Source organism: Lactuca saligna, chromosome 4 (genome assembly GCF_052625555.1).
Source record: "Lactuca saligna cultivar CGN05327 chromosome 4, ASM5262555v1, whole genome shotgun sequence".
Taxonomy (NCBI): Eukaryota; Viridiplantae; Streptophyta; class Magnoliopsida; order Asterales; family Asteraceae; genus Lactuca; species Lactuca saligna.
The window spans coordinates 79,685,091-79,703,336 of NC_136420.1; the positions used below are offsets into that span (position 1 = coordinate 79,685,091).

At 40.3% G+C, this 18,246-nt stretch overlaps 1 protein-coding gene across 1 annotated transcript; it reads right to left on the reverse strand.

The window, feature by feature from the left end:
* Window positions 1-3,223: 3,223 nt before the first annotated feature.
* LOC145039795 (uncharacterized) lies at window positions 3,224-4,557 on the reverse strand. The gene is made up of 3 exons (XM_078987803.1): window positions 4,399-4,557; window positions 4,076-4,325; window positions 3,224-3,987 (listed from the first exon to the last, which is right to left on the reverse strand). Exons 1-3 carry the CDS (start codon window positions 4,555-4,557, stop codon window positions 3,224-3,226), a joined length of 1,173 nt encoding a protein of 390 aa, XP_078843929.1.
* Between the last annotated feature and the right edge of the window lie 13,689 nt (window positions 4,558-18,246).

The following is an 18,246-nucleotide window of genomic DNA, read 5'->3' on the forward strand; positions in this document are numbered from 1 at the left end:
CACAAAATTGAAGGGCATAATCGAGATTAAACAAGCCATTTAATATTTGAATGAATCTCCAAAGATCTAGGAATTTCATTTCATCCAAAACTTTATTCATTTAAAATTTCGTTTTCATGGTGGAATTCGTAAATCGTCATTTACCTTGTAACAACCCAAATTTTCAAAGGAAAATTTTCATTTTTGATTAACGACGATACTATCAACAAAACATGAAATCCCAAATACCATTGTTTTGAAAATTCATATGAAGTACAATCTTATTTCAATCATCAGAGTGTCCCATAAGAAAATGCCCGAGGGAGTGTACGCCACGCCATCAAGCCTTGCCCTTACCCTTGGGATCTGATGTACCTGAAACAAATCCACAAAACTGTAAGCTAGTGCTTAGTGCGTTCTCCAGAGCATACCACACATACAATCCACATAAAACATATCATATTAGCCACAAAAGCTATATATACCACATAAGTCATGCATACCAACATATAAGGAAGCCCTAGAAACCCTCCAGGGTCTTACTTCGGGTGCCAATTGAACCCCCCAAATGGTCTTAGCCCAATGCCTTGGGCACCCCCTGAGGTCTTGACCTAGGATGCCGGGGAGACCCTCCAAGGTCTTACAATCAAGTGCCTTGGGAACCCCCCGAGGTCTTCCATACAACTTTCATAGATACAACTAGTACATTATATATCACATAACCCAATAGCACATACGTAACAGATATTGGGCCGACCTTGGTGCCTTCGACCCATTGGTATGGTGAGAAGACTCACCTCTCATGAATGGTGTGCTGACAAGATAAGATCCAGTAAGTTCCAACCCATAGCTCCAACTCAACTTCCTATAAGCATCATATGATTAACTTATCATAATCCCATAATTACCCTCAAAGTCAACTCAGGTCAACCGTGGTCAAAGTCAGGGTCAACAGTCAAGGTCAACAATTCATGTTGACCCCAACCCGTTGATTGCATCTAGCAACTTGTCGAGTTCCTTTGGAGTCTAGAAAACCTGAACAAACCTTTTCCAACTCGCTAAGTTGTTTCATCAAATCAACGAGTTCACTCGATATCCAGTAGATGGGGAAACCCTTTCTGACTTGTTGAGTTGCTAGGGAAACTTATCGAGTCCCCCCTCCCTGTTTGCTCATTATGAAGATTCACTAAAATTATGTACTCCGGGGATTAGATCTAAAACCCTAAGGTATCTAGAGGGATAAAGTTTCCAACTTTACCCTCTAGAATCAATCCGGATGCTCTAAGGCCCTTATCAAAGGTTGAAAACCTCAAAAGTCTTGCCAAGAATTCCTAAAAATTTATGGATTTGGAATCCCTTCTTTTAAGAGGAGTTTCTAGTCCTCAAAATGTTTCAAAGATGGAGGCTTTATGGATGTGCATGTCCAATGCATGTCTTTAGGTCAAATGGCCAAAAATGGGAAATATGCTCTAAAAACTCTTGCATGGCGTCCTTGCTTGATCAAAAGCTAGATCTAACCCATATTGGGACTATTTTGCCCTGGAGATCCATAAAGTTGCAAACTTTATGAACCCTATGCATGTAATCAATAGGAATGATAGGGAATAAGGAGTCAACTAAAGATCTATCCATATTCTAAGGAAAAAATCGAATCTTGATGACTTACCACAGTCCACAAGATGGTCAAGTTCAGAAACGAGGGCTTGGTTTACTCGATATTCTTCTTCTTCTCACTATCTCCTCCTTTTTAAGCTTCACAAGTCACTCTAGATCACAAAATGAAAGAGAATGTGGATTAGGGTTTAGCATAAACGTTCTTAGGTTTAGGGGTTGATGGAAGGTCAGCCTCATCGTTCTTAAGGAGATTATATAGGGTGAAAACCCTAAAATTAGGGTTTTTCTTTTACAGTACCAACTCGTTGAGTTGGCCTTCCAACTCGTCGTGTAGGGTATAGATCTCGCGTTCTCGAAATGTTCCCTACTCGACGAGTTGGGGCTCCCAAATCGGCGAGTCCCAGCATCAAATACCTAAAACATAGAAAATTAAAGGACAAAGTACACGAATGGTCCCTATGGTTTAGTGTTTGTTACGCGCCTAGTCCCTAACTCCATTTTTTAACCATGCCAATCCTTAATAGTTTGGTTTAGTGCACGGATAGTCCCTCATCTAACATTCCGTTTGATTTTGGAGTTAAAACCTCCACGTGCCTTGCACGTTGAGGGGTATTTCCGTCATTTTACTTATTCATCCTATAAAAACCCTAGATCAGTGCATCCCCCTTTTCTTCCTCTACGTTTGTTCTCTCATTTCATCTCTCGTTTCTTTAATGGACAAAAAATCAACAATGATGAAATGTAATTGCGGGCAACCAAGTGTTATACTGACATCATGGACCGACGACAACCCCGGAAGGAAGTTTTATGGCTGCACAAAGAAGGTAAGGTCGTTTTGATTCTAACTCAAGCTTTTGTGTGACAATGACCGCAAATCTGTTGGATTTGAACTTGACAGGGACCTAAATGTAATTTTATTGGATGGGTTGATGAGGAAGGATGTGGACGATGTACTAGGATAATTCCAGGGTTGTTGAAGGCTAAGAACAAAGTTGAAGCTGAGAATTGACTGCTGAAGATAATCATTATTTTAAGTTGGGTGTTCATAGGAATCATTATTTACAAGTTGTAGTGCTTAAGAAGATCCAACTAGTATGCTATGTCTGATGTTTGTCTTTTTTGAACTTATTTTGACTTCTATGATCCATCTAGTTGGTTGTTGTATGTGAATTTGAAGTGTTTTGAAGTGTTTCTGGAATGTATTTTGATTAAGTGTTTGTGAATTTGATAATATTTTGGTTAAGTGTTTTTGGAGCTTATTTTGACTTCTATGAGCCATGTATTTTCATCAAGTGTTTCTGGAACTTATTTGGAAAAGTAAACACTAACAATTGACAAAAACAACCAATAACATATGCTAACAATCGACATAAACAACCAATAGCACAAGTGGGATTTAATAAAGGGTAATTTAGTTTCCATACTTTCCATAACATAGTTTCATACATCAACAAAATGGTTAATAGTTTCATACATCAACAAAATGGTTAACCAAAAGAAACATAATTTACCCAAAAGTATTAACCATAAGGACACAGTTTTACCAAAAAGACACAATTTAACCAAAAGAACTGATTAACCAACAAAATAAACTTTCACTAATAGATCAAGACAATGTCATCAATTTCCCTCAACCAGCTTTTCCTTTTCCCTTAACAGAACCACCAGGACCACCAGAACCACTAGGAGCATTAGCTTTTTGTCCCTTACAACTCCTTGCATTATGACCAATGTTGTTGCACTTTGAACAAGTAACCGACTGAAGGATTCTTGATGCACTATTACCCTTCACCATGTCATCAATTTCATAAGCTGATTTTCTGCGTTTCTTCTTTGGTCTACCAATTGTGACATGATGTTTAGGAGGAACCAAAGTTGTTGGACACGCAGACTTTTCCCACATGCTTCTCCCATTAATGGGCTCAATTTTGAATGAGTACATCTGTTTCCAAGTTTTTAGCCAATATACCTCATGCACCCAAGTTTCTGGTATTCCAACATCCTTACTATTCTTCCTCATCTCCCATATAGTAGCAACAGCATGTTTGCATGGCATCCCAGTGAGTTCCCATTTCCTGCAGGAGCATGTTTGTTGAACCACATCCACCGCGCATTGGTCCATCCAAGGGCCACTTACCTGATACTTACCATTTCCACAAAATACAGATCTATAATCTTCTGCCTGTTTTTTTATATTTTCCAAAGTCTGCATAGCTGTAGGTGTCAAAGGACCAGTACATTTCCCAATGGCCTTTTCTACATTCACAATCTTCTTCATTAGATATTCCCTAATGAACTCTAGGCAAGTAATAATTGGTTTATCACGACCCTCATTCAGTTTTCCATTGAATGTTTCACACAAGTTATTAAGAATCACATCAGAATGTGCTCTCCCTATCCAATCACATCACTTAAAGTCAATTAAATAAAACTACACAAACCAGGAAAACATAAAGAATGTTATTAGAGTTAAATGTTATACCAGTGAAATGGGACCTAGACCAGTGCTGAGGTGGTATCTTCTTAAGCCACTCATAACAATCCTTGTTTAATTTCTTTAGCTCTTCCATGCCTTTGTTAAACTGTTGTACATGTGTTGCAGTTGCACATGTCCATAAGAGGTCTTCGAAAGGTTTACCCCTCCATTGCTTCCTCATGTTATCCCGAATGTGACGAACACAGTAACGATTTTCAGCACAAGGAAACAAGTCCGCAATTGCATTTAGAATACCCTAACAATCATACATAGATTTTGTTAGTAAACAATTTAGAAATAAAGTAAAAAAAAATCTATGATTTTAGTACCTTTTGTCTGTCTGTTATAAAAGTGAAATTAGAATTGGTATTCAAGCCAAGATCCTCCCCAAGACAACTCAAAAACCAAGTCCATGAACTGATGTTCTCTGTTTCAACCACCGCATATGCCAATGGATATGTGCCATTATTACTATCTAGTCCCTGCATTTTATGATAAATAACAATCATGAATAGATTTTTACTTATTTTTATGTATAACAATAAGTAAAAGAACCATAACTAAAACTTACCACGGCTGAAAGAATTTGTCCTGGAAATGGACCCTTCATGAAAGCACCATCAAAGCCAAGAAAATCCCTCTTTCCAGCTGCGAAGCCTTTCTTTAAAGCTCCCAAGCATATGTAAATGCGTCTGAATGTCCTCGTTTCACTGTGTGGATTTCCTTCGCTTTCAACATCAACCCTAACAGTCGTATCTGGGTTACGAGTTTGCAACTCAACAATGTAATCTCTGAGTAAACTATACTGAGTAATGAAATCTCCTTGCACAAGGTTTAGAGCCTCAGATTTTGCCCTAAATGTTTTCATCCTAGAAAGATCTACCTTAAACCTCCGTTGTAGCTGTTCTTGCAAAGCCCTAATTGGAACAGCAGGGTTACTTTCAACCTGTTCAACAATTTTAGAAGAGAGGAATTTATACGTACATGCTTTTACTGTTCTAGTTTGAAGACATTTATGGACTTTGTTGTACGTTTTAACTGTCCAGTTGACATCTTTTTTCCATTTACTAGCTAATAAGACCCAAGGACATATTTCTTCTTCATCGTTGACTTCTACATTAGGCCCAAGCTTTGGTATTGTTCCCTTACAAACCTATCTCACTCTATTCTTGTCATTTTTTTCAAGAGCCAGCTCCCTTCTAGTCTCTATGGCATGGAGTTTTACCTTATCCTTAAACTCCTTTGCTGAACCAAATTTTTGAAAAATATAGAAGGGTTCACTAACAAGTGCTTCATCATTCTCATGTGCCCTTTGAATTGCTCTTATTGATTTCTTTCTTTGACCATTAATCCCCTCATCTGATGATGAATCAGATGCTAAAAAGTCAGTGTTAATCACCTCTAAAGCTTCATCCTGTGTGCCTTCATCAACCACAGTGTTAGACGACCCTCCAACCCATTCCACATCTTTGTCGATATTCATTTCAAAATCTTGCATATCCACATTAATATCATCCAATATATTTTCAATGTCCACAAAAAAATCACTATCATCACTTTCATCATTGTCACTCTCTAACTCACCAAACTTACCAAAGTCATTAGCATCATTAACCAAGTCATTCTCCATATGATCAGTGAGAGTAGCATCATTACCCAAATCATTCTCCATATGATCAGTGACAGTAGCATCATTACCCAAATCCTTCTCCAGATGACCAGTGGGTGTAGGATCATTACCCGATTCTTTCTCCATGTGATCCATGTCATCCTCCAAGTCAACAGCAGGTGTGCTATGCCACTCTAGGAACAGTGTCTTTGAACAAGATGGAGGTTCAGTAATCTCCGTAATACGAACTTTACTGTGGGTTGGGGACATTAAATAGGTGTGCAGAGTAGTTTTGTCATGCTCTATATATACCTCAATTAACTTATGCTTAGCCACAAAACTCCCCAAATAACGAACATCTTCATCACTAGCTAAAGCGAATAACCCAAAATCTAAATCGCCTAAAGGCCTTTGAAAGTGATAGTAAAGTGGTTTACCTATTGAAGCATACCCTAGGTCTTCCATCATCTCATCAATGTCATGAACGGAAAAGGTATCAATGTCCAGTAAATCAACAAATGTTTTCTTCCCACGAATATACTTCCTTCCAGGAAAGCTTGTAAACTCACCTCCATGGTGCATTCTTATTGAAAACATTGTCGGATGTCCAGCTGTAGAGGAGAGAATCGTTTTTAGCTAATAAAATTAAACCTTTAACAGTCAATATCATTCAAACGAAAGTCAATCAAACATACCATAACTTTGATTAACGTCGATTTCATCCATTTCACCACGAATGTGCCAAGAAACCATTGCAATTCTTTGTTCTTGCAGTCGTCGATACTAGGGTTTTCACGTAAGGATTTTGCACAAAGTTGTGTGTTTTTTTGGGTATACGATTGTGTAATGTAGAGTATGATCGTTTAATTGAACGCATTGATTTCTTAAACTGGCGGTAGGATGAATAAGTAAAATAACGGAAATACCCCTCAACGTGCAAGGCACGTGGGGGTTTTAACTCCAAAATCAAACGGAATGTTAGATGAGGGACTATCCGTGCACTAAACCAAACTATTAAGGATTGGCATGGTTAAAAAATGGAGTTAGGGACTAGGCGCGTAACAAACACTAAACCATAGGGACCATTCGTGTACTTTGTCCAAAATTAAATAATACTTGGATATGTGTTACAAATCTCCCCCACTTGAACTAGACTTCGTCTCCGAAATCTGCCAACCCAAATAAGTCCGGGTAGTGGTCCCGTATCTCATCCTCTGGCACCAATGTCCATTTGGAGCCCCTTCGGCGCTGCCATTGCACCTTTAACAACTTTACTTCCTTGTTCTTAAGAACATTGGTCTTCCTTTCTAGAATCACCATAGTTCTCTTAATGTAGTTCAAGCTCTCATGTACCCGAATGTCATCCAACAAAACGACTACAGACTCGTCAGTGACACACTTCCAAAGCTGCAACACATAGAAGGTGTTGTGAATCTGGCTAAGCTCGTCTGCAGATCCAAGTGATATGCCACTTTTCCTACCCGAGCCGAAATCTTGAACGAGCCTATATATCAGGGTCATAGCTTTCCCCACTTTCAAAATTTGATGATCCCCTTCCACGGTGACATTTTAAGTAGTACAAAGTCCCCCACTTGGAATTCGAGATCCGATTGTCACCGGTCAGCATAACGTTTCTGACAGCTCTTTTCGACCCGCAGTTGGTTGCTCACCTGCTAAATCAGTCCGGTGGTCTTGAGCACTACTTCAATGCTCCCCATGACCCGGTGTCCAACCTCACCCCCAATAGATCAGGGTTTTGCACTTCTGTCCATACAACATATCGAATGGGGCCCGATCGATAATGACATGATAACTATTATTGTATGAAAAGTCTGCCAGTGGGAGGTATGTATCCCAACTCCCTCAAAAATCCAACACACAAGCTTGTAGCATATCCTCCAGTGTGTGGATCGTCCTCTCGCTCTGGACATCTGTCTAGGGGTGGTATGCCATTCTGAAAAGTAACTGATTGCCGAGTTCCTCATGTAATTTCTTCCAGAACCTAGATGTAAACCGAACATCCCTATCAAAGACTACTAACACTGGCACCCCGTGCCTCGCCACCACCTCTCGTACATAAAAATTCGCCAATTTCGCAGTGGAGATGCTCTCAGAGATCGGGATGAAGTGTGCACTCTTTGTCAATCTATCCACAATCACCCATATTGCATCCACACCCCTTGTTGTCCTCGATAGCTTCTTGATGAAGTCTATACTGATCTCCTCCCACTTCCACATGGGAATGGGTAGCGACTGAAATTATCCATGAGGCCGCTGATGATTGACCTTGACCTTCCGGCAGGTTAAACACCGCTCCACGAACCAACCATCTCCTGCTTCTTACAGGGCCACCAGTAATTCAACCTCAAATTTCTATACATCTTTGTAGCCCCTGGATGTATAGAGAACTTGGACTTATGTGCTTCCTCCAATAAATTCTGTCTCACATCCCCAAATGCCGGGTCCCACACGCAGCCACACTGGGTCAAGATCCTTAAATATTTCGGACGAACAAGGGAATTTGACCCTGAATCCGCTCCAACTTCTAATTTTCTCTCTTCAAACCCTCCACTTGAGCCTCTTTGATCATATCCAAAAATGGAGAGATCACAGTCATCCTCAAATAAACGTTCCTAATCAGGAACCTGCCGCCTTGCTGCTCAAAGCATTGGCCACCACGTTAGCCTTCCTGGGATGGTACAAGATCTCACAATCATAGTCCTTCAGTGCATTCAACCACCTCCTTTGTTGCATGTTAAGGTTCTTTTGATCCATCAAATACTTCAAACTTTTGTGATCAGTATAGATGGTACACTGCACTCCATACAAGTAGTGCCTTCGAATATTGAGGGAAAACACCACTACCCCCAATTCTAGGTCGTGGGTGGGGTAATTCGCCTCGTGAGGCTTCAACTGCCTTGAGGTGTATGCTATCACATGCCCCCTTTGTATTAGTACTACACCTAAACCTGAAATTGATGCGTCACAGTACACCACCAAATCATTTAACCCCTTGGGTAGTATTAGAATCGGAGCCTCGCATAACCTTCATCTCAGGGTCTCAAAAGCCAAATGCTGGTCCGTTCCCCATCGAAATGTCACATTCTTCTTGGTCAAGTGGGTCAAGGGCGTAACAATATTGGATAAATCCTGGATGAATCTCCGATAATAGCCTGCTAGACCCAAGAAGCTACAAATCTTGGAAGCATTCTTCGGTACTTCCCGCCGCAACACTGCCTCAACCTTGGATGGATCAATCGAAATACCCTCCTCGTTGATGGTGTGCCCCAAAAATTGTACCTCTCGTAGCTAAAAGTCACACTTGGAGAACTTGGCATACAGCTTCTCCTCCCACAAGGTCCTAATACCTCCCTCAAATATTGCTCGTGCTACTCCTTGGTCCTAGAATAGACCAGGATATCACCGATAAAAATGATCACCGACTGATCCAGCATCGGTCTATAGACCCTGTTCATGAGATCCATGAATGTTGCAGGAGCATTGGTAAGCCCAAATGGCATCACCACAAACTCATAATGTCCATACTGTGTCGTAAAAGCTGTGTTCGGTATGTCTTCATCTCGAATCCTCTTCTGGTGGTATCCCGACTGAAGATCAATCTTGGAAAGCCAGGATGCACCTTGCAGCTGATCCAACAAATCATCGATCCTTGTTAATAGATAACAGTTATTCACTATTAGTTTGTTCAGAACTCGATAATCAATGCACATCCTGTGTGATCCATCTTTCTTTTTCAAGAACAGGATTGAAGCTCCCCATGGGGAGCTACTTGGATGGATAAACCCTCGATCAAGTAGCTCCTGCATATCATGTGGAGATAGTCGGTATGGTGCCTTGGCTATTAGAGCCGCACCCGACACCAAATCGATGTGAAACTCCACCTGCCTCTCCAGAGGCACCCCTGATAACTCCTCGGGAATGACATCCCGGAACTCCTGTAAAATCGGAACGTTGACCACATCCCTCGTGGTCTTAACCCTCATATAGGATATATAAACTAAAAATCCCAAACAACCCTGATGAAGTAATTTCCTATCCCTCGTGACTGAAGAAAGGGTCGGCCCCTGCGAGGCCCTTTCACCATAAATAACCAGTTCTCCCCCACATGGGGTTCGAACCCTCTCCAACTGGCGCTCACAGTCGATCATAGCCCCATTGATCCCCAACCACTGCATCCCAGCAACAACCTTCAGTCTTTGTAGCGGTATCGGTACTAGATCAACACAAAACCTCTCCCAAAGGACATTTAGGACACAATCCCTATACACCCTCGTAGCACTCAAAGTATGGTCATCTACAATCTTTACCTCAAGCAAGGAATCTAAAGTCCCTGGTGCATCTCGAAACTTCTCGCAAAGCGCAAGAGATACAAACGATCGGGTAGCCCCCGAGTCAAATAGGATGTGAGCCGACATACCATTGACCAAAAAGGTCCCTATGCATAAGCACAATACATACATAAGCAATGAAAATAAATATAGAGTAGTATAATAGAATACATACCACCTACAACGTTTGGTGCTGCCTGAGTCTCCTCAATTGTCAACAGAAATGCACAACTCTTTACCACTGGAGCATCCGCCTTAGCAAGGAGACAATATGTGATCCTCAGTGTGGCGGGTGCAGACACCACTACTACCCCTCCCTCCTCCCTACAACTTTGGAAAATCGGCATTCTTGTGGCTAGTCTGGATGTAGTGGAAAGAAATCAAGCCCTTCATTGGGCAGTCTCTGCTCACGTGGCCCGACTGACCACAAGTATAACACACCGTGCCCTGACCTCGACATGCTTAACCATGTGATCTCCTACACTTGGCAGACCGTCCCCGAACTTGCTATCCCTTACTCGATGTATGAGTATGAGGTCTTAGGATTTTCAGGCTGACCTACTATTGTATGTGCCTGCTCAGGCATCCGCTTGGTGCAGAAGTCCAGCTCCATCTCCCGTTCACGCTCCTTTGCTACCATCTCATTCAGGGTTTTGCACCATGTGAAGCTCAAAAACTCTCGGATATCATCCATTAGCATGGAATGATACCTCATCCTCCTTATGTCTTCATCAGTGTCATACTGAGGAATCAACAATGCTCATTCCCAAAACTTTGCGGTGATTTCCGCCACAGTCTTGGTGGTCTGCTGTAGGTCAAGAAACTCCCTCACTAGTCGCTGCACCTTGATCGGTGGTGCAAATTTCATATCAAATCGTCAAACAAACTAGGCCCACATCATCTCAGCTACACCGATTGCTCTCCCTTGACTAGTCACCTCTCCCTACCAGTCTCGGGCTCGATCTCTCAGCATACACGAGGCAAAACCCACCTTTTCCGCATCAAGGAAAGAACTCGTGTGATGGGTGTTTTTGATATCCGCCTCCCAACGTCGGCTAACAATGGGGTCCCTAACCCTGAAAAAATCTAGCACTACACACGCCTTGAACTCCCGGAACATGGGAGTTCGGGCCCCGACCTTGTCTGCAACAATCTCGGCTCTGAATGCCCTGAGCCTCTCCTCCATGATCTCCTTCATACCCTCCTTGATAACTAGTGTAGCATCAAGTATGCCCCTCGTAACCTCATCTGCAATGATCTTCCTCCTCTAAATCGTGTAACCACCATACTATACTACAATATCACAAAATATAATGATCAGGATGTCAGTAGAGGGGATCCTCCCACACCGATCCTCCTTAGAGTTTCTAGGTCTAACCTGAGTTCGGGTATAGGTCATGTGCTTTCAGTAGTATTGGCCCAATACTACCTTCCACACCTACTTATACCTTTCCTAAGGCTATATCTAATAACCCTAATTCGTCCCCAAAACAAACCATATCTCATAGGCTAATGCATACATCAAATCCTAGGCCGTCCTAAGATTTTCTCTAACCATATCAATCATAACAAGTTGCCTTATACATGCACATTATACACATAAAAGGATCAAATAGACTTTCGAATAATAGAGTCTACCCTAAGACCACAACCAAACAAGAAACAGGAAGTAAGGCCAAATCAATCATTCTGAGGCTATAAGACCCTAACCGCATACAATTTAGAAAGTATGCATGTAGCAAGACTCATTTTATCATAACTCACATATCAGTACACATGGATAACATATTGGGGAAACACTTACTTTGCTTGGCTGATCATGTGCGTTGCACTCTCCTCTTTTCCATACTTTAAAAGTTCTAACTTTTATTTACTATTTGAAAAACAATTTTACCATTTCCTCAGTTATAAGTCCTAAAATACCCGAGGGCGTGCCCGAATCTCTCAAACCAAGGCTCTGATACCAAGTTGTAACAACCCAGATTTTCAAAGGAAAATTTGCTTTTTTGATTAACCAAGATACTATCCACAAAACATGAAATCCCAAATAAAATTGTGTTCAAAATTCATATCAAGTACAATTTTATTTCAATCATTAGAGTGTCCAATAAGAAAACACCTGAGAGAGTGCACACCGTGCCATCAAGCCTTGACCTTCTCCTTGGCCTCAGATGTACCTGAAACAAATCCTCAAACTATAAGCTAATACTTAGTAAGTTCCAAAGAGCATACCACACATACAATCCACATAACATGTATCATATTAGCTATAAAAGCTACATATACCACATAAGTAATGCATACCAACATATAAGGATGCCCTAGAAACCCTCTAGGGTCTTACTCCGGCTGCCATGTGAAACCCTATATGGTCTTAGCCCAATTCCCCGACAACGCCCCAAGGTCTTGACCTAGGATGTCAGGGAAAGCCTCCAAGGTCTTACACCTAACTGCCTCGCGAACCCCCGAGGTCTTTGCCTAGTATGCCATGGAAACCCTCTAAGGTCTTTTACCTTAGTGCCTCGGGAACCCCCTGAGGTCTTCCATATAAGTTTCATTGATAGAAATAGTACATCGCATATCACGTAACCCAATAGCACATACGTAACAGATATAGGCCAGCCTTGGTGCCTTCGACCTATTGGTATGGTGAGGAGACTCACCTCTCACATATGTTGTGCTGACAAGATAAGATCCAATAAGTTCCAACCCGCAACTCCAAATCAACTTCCTATAAGCATCATAAGATTAACTTGTCATAATCCCATAATTACCCTTAAAGTCAACTCTGGTCAAAGTTAGGGTCAACAGTCAAGGTCAACAGTCCATGTTGACCCCAACTCGTCGAGTGTATCTAGCAACTCGTTGAGTTCCTATGAAGTCCAGAAAACCTGAACAAACCCTAGCCTACTCGCCGAGTTGTTTCATCAACTCGACGAGTTCACTCGATATCCAGTAGATAGGGAAACCCCTTCTGACTCGTCGAGTTGTTAGGGAAACTCGTCGAGTCCCCCTCCCTGTTTGCTCATTATGATGATTCATCGAAAGCAAGGACTCCAGGGCTTAGATATGAAAACCTAAGGTGTCTAGAGGGATAAAGTTTCCAACTTTACCCTCTAGAATCACTCTGAATACTCTAAGGCCCTTATCAAATGTTGAAAATCTCAAAATTCTTGCCATGCATTCCAAAAAATTTAGGGATTTGGAATCCCTCATTTCTAGAGAAGTTTCTAGTCCTCAAAACATTCCAAAGATGGAGGCTTTATGGACATACATGTACAATGCATTTCTTTAGGTTAGAATGGGCAAAAAGGGGAAATATGCTCTAAAAACTCTTGCATGGCATCCTTGCTTGATCAAAAGCTAGATCTATCCCACCGTGGGACTATTTTGCCCTGGAGATCCATAAAGTTTCAAACATTTTGAGCCCCATGCATGCAATCAATAAGAATGGTAGGGAATAAGGCATAAACTCAAGATCTAGCCGTATTCTAAGGTAACAATCGAATCTTGAAGACTTACCACGATCTATAAGATGGTCAAGCTCAAGAATGAGGGTTTGGTTTGCTGGATCTTCTTCGTCTTCTCACTATCTCCTTCTTTTTAAGCTTCACAAGTTACTCTAGCTCACAAATTGAAAGAGAATGGGGATTAGCGTTTAGCACAGACGTTATTAGGGTTTGGAGGCTGATGGAAGGTCAGCCTCATGGTTCTTAAGGAGATTATATAGGGTGGAAACCCTAAAATTAGGCTTTTTCTTTTATAGTACCTACTCGTCGAGTTGGCCTTCCAACTCGTCAAGTAGGGTCTAGATCCCGCATCCTCGAAATGTTCCCTACTCGACGAGTCGGGCTCCCAACTCGTCGAGTCCCATCATCAAAGTCCTAAAACTTAGAAAATTAAATAATACATGGATAGGTTTTACATACCTACCTTCAAATAATTTACAATTGGATTACCACATCCCTCTTATGAATTGTGAATTATTGTGTTGAGTCCTAGCCTTAATATTTCATTTTGATTGTTATATTAAGGATTCCCTATCTAATAAAAACTTGCCTTTCTTCTTTTGTAGATGTCAACCTCCAACAACGCTTCTGGCTCCTCCTCCAACAACAACTCCTCGAATTCTTTCTCACTCGTGAACATTTTTGCGAGGGTCACGTTCGATGGTTCCAATTTCAATGATTGGATCCATAACATCCAAATGGCCTTGCGTTGCGGGGACATGGAATACGTCCTCGACAAACAGTTGAACGAGATCGATGAAACCAAAGCTACTCTTAAAGAAATGGCTGAGTATAGGGCCTGTTAGGACATAAAATTTTGGTTTATTCTTCTCTTTTCATAACATTTATAGTTCTCGGTCTAAGTACCGAAAACACCATGGTTTTGGTGTTGTGTGGACCAAAATCTCTTAATGATTTCTATTGGGCTTTGGGTTTGGCTTTGTATTAGGTCTAGTTATATATTGTTTTGTTTATGACCTGTAAAATGGGATTCCATCATAGCCATATGAAGTTCAAGAGAGAAAACAGACAGAACTAAGAGTAGTTCATCATCTTATGTACTAGACTATTTTTGAATATAGTGTGCATTGAAGATTTGGTAATTGTGTTCTTGTTCCATTTTACGACTTGTGGTATTCACTAGATTAGGATTCCTCACCAACTCTTGTGATTTTTATTGACAAACAAAATTCAGTTTTACAATTGGTATCTGAGCTAAGGTTTGGTATCAATCGAACTGATTAAATATTAACCGTTTCTTGGAGTTTCTCTTGGTGTTTTTGAATTCTTTTTGACAAAATTATTGCCACTGTTCTTCATTTTCTTCACTATTTTAGAGAGTTTGATCGACTTTGGCTTTGAAAATCTACAAGTTTGGTATTTTTAGCAATTTTTGGGAGTCTGCGGTCATTGATTTGAAGTTCTCAATGACAAGCTCAAGACTTCAGTTAGGGCTTGCGAGTTCTTGATAGCCAACAATCGAATTCGGTTAGCGTTTACGTGTTCTCGGCCAGTTCTCGGACACATATTCGTTCTCAGTCCTTGCATCGTAGTTCTCGGTGGCGGACCTTGTTCTCGGTTAGGTCAAATAAGTTCTCCATATGACTTCTGTCTTTGGCCTGCGTATTTTGTGCAAGTTTTTGGTCAGCTCTACGTCTCGGTATTCAAGTTCTCGGTCCACATCTTCAGTTAAGCATCTTCGATATGCACTTCGGTCTTACGTTCTCAGTTGTATTTTTGGATTATCAAGATTTAGACTAAGGCCTCATTTTCGGTCTAGAGGCTTTGTTCTCTGTCAAGTTTTTCTTTCAGACAAAAAGGTTGACTTTCAAGGTTCTCAGTCAACAGATTGTTAACCATTGGTGTTTTCGGTCAGAGAAGTATTTATTCTTGATTTTCGATCAAAATTCATTTACACAATTAGATTCCTTTCGTTGGTAAATAATGAGTTCTTACAATAGTACCAAGGAGGTTAACGAAGTCTCATGCTCTCAGTCCTGTGAAGCTATAATTAAACATGATCACGATCAACATGATTTACTAATTATGGAAATTGAGGACCTTGACTATGAAGGCTATATTCTCAAAAAGGCACAAAAACCCTTAAAAGAAAAATTAGAGGCCAAAACCAAAGATCTAAAAAGAATTAAGGAAAAATACAACACTAAATGTGAAGACTATGACCATGCTAAAGAAAAAGATTGCCAGACTAACTGCCGAGCTTGACACATTGAAAATTAGATTTGAAAATGCTGATAGAAAGACAAAGAGAATGTAGGTCTTGGGTATGATAGTGTTCCTCCTCCATTTAATGATAAATACACTTTTACTCTTTTGACTGAGGAAGAAATAGCTAGGGAAACATATCTATAGTATGGCAAACCTACTATAGTTTAAACAATAAATAATGATAGTGTGAACGATACTAATGCTTCTACCTCAAGTTCATATAAGGTCACAGTGCAAGATGGGTATGACCAGAACAAAAATATTTCTAGTTCTTCTGAAAATGATTCAAAAGCTTGTGATGAGGTGAACGATACTAATGCTTCTGTTTCATGTGCAGAGAAAGTAACAATACAAGATGGGATTGAGCAGAAAAAAAAATAATTCTAGTTCTACTGAAATGGTTCAAAAGCCTGTGATAGCGCTGCTAACAATCTTAAGCCTCCTAAAGTTGTGAAACAATCTAATAAATGTGCATATTCTTGTGCTTGTGAACATTCATCGAAACAAGCTTCAGTTGGACAAGGACCAAGTCACAATCTTATTTATATGAAAATACAAACTTGTTTTAACTGTGGGACTCCCGATCACATTACTATAAATTTCCCAAATCGTTCCTATGCTCCCTAGTATGAACAAGGTTGGCAAAACGTGCCAAGGGGGAGATATTTCAAAAGAAATAATTTGAGGTCACGTTCACGCAATGGTGATTGGAATGCTAAAAGGGCCATGAATCAGATTCCTAAGGAAAAGAAGGTCTTGTCAGACAATAAGCCCAATTCAAGAAATGGTTTAGCCAAACTGAATTTCGTGAGGTCAAATTCATATCAAGGGTCGTCCTCTAGCTTATACTCACAATAAAAGCCCAAATCAAAAGGCTGTCCCACCCCAAAGGCTAGTGAGAAAGGTCTCTTTTGGTTGAACGAGAAAGTACCCAAACCTACTTACAAATGGTTTCCTAAAGGTCATATTTCAAAAACAACCAAAAGTCCTATAACTTGTTTATGTTCTTTTTCTGATAAACAGGATTTGTCATGGGAAAGAGTACCTTGTGTAGATAATAATGGTAAATCCGGTTTCAAAATGGAATGGGTTCCAAAAACCAACTAATCCCGCACTCTGTGTCAGAACAACAATGGATGAATATCATCAAACTTCGGTATTTTGATAATGGGTGGTCCAGGTACATGATATGAGACATTTCTCATTAGCATGCCATTTAAAATTTTATGGAGAGCATATGTCCTTTGTTGGAAGGAAGAAAGAAAAGATCATAGATTGGGGACCGTATTTAATGGCATGATGAGTTTTGAATATGTTAACTTTGTTAATGAATTGAAACACAGCTAAGGATGAATACATTGATATCTCTGCTCATCTGGATGAAACTTCAATTGCTGATTTACGGTTTGAATTTTATGACTCTTCTCTTCTCTGTAATAATAGTGATGATTTTTAATTGTCCAAATGCCAAATTTTTCTTAAAACCAAGCTGATGTTTATGGGATTTCTTAAGATGATGCGTTTCAAAGACGGGAATTTCTTTTCAATTTTATTTAGTATTTCTTATTTTCTTCCATTTTACTTTTGATAATCATTTGGGAAATGATATGAAGTTTAGTGTTAAAAGGTAATCTGAGATACGTGTACTTCATAGAAGCTGAATTGTTTAGACTCTGTATTCAATGTGCTGGTAGGCACGCATGATTCAAAATGAAAAGACTGGACTTTGTTGACAATGAAAGGACTTGACAGTGTTAACATATCTGGACTTACATAGTTACAGTTGGACTGACCATACGATGCTTAGGTATATTGAGCAGTGAGATAAACAATAAAGCCTACGAGATACATTAAAGTTCCTTATCATCTAGAACTGTGGCTCAACACTTCGTCAACGTACAGACTTATGTCCTTAATTCTGGTGCTAATAGGGTGACTGGTGGGGGGGGGGGGGTTCACATAATGTAGGTGTGTGTGAAATTGTTTTTCTTTTTATCCTCTATGTCAGTCATATGTTACCCCCTTTGTTTGATTGGAAGAGATCCTACCTGAGACGCAACATATGCATCTCTATATCTATGCATCTTTATCTATGCAACTCTTTATCTATCTATGTTAATCATATGATGTCTGTTCTGCTTGATTGGAAGAGATCCGACCTAGGACACAACATATGAACCTTTCTATCTCTCTATCACTCTATCTATGTTAGTAATATGTTCTCCCTCTGCGTGATTGGAAGAGATCTGACCTGAGATACAACATATGCATCTCTATATCTATATTCTCTCTCAAATAATTAGACGCTCACCTAAAGTAAAGAGCTCTTTTGAATTCTTTGATTACTGGGGTATGTTGTGATATGGGGAATACGTTCTAGTGCACTAGGGATGGCAACGGGGCGGGTTTAGGACAGGTTTTGGTAATTCCGCCCCCATTCCCGAATATGAAAATCGATCCCATCACCGGCTCAATTCCCAA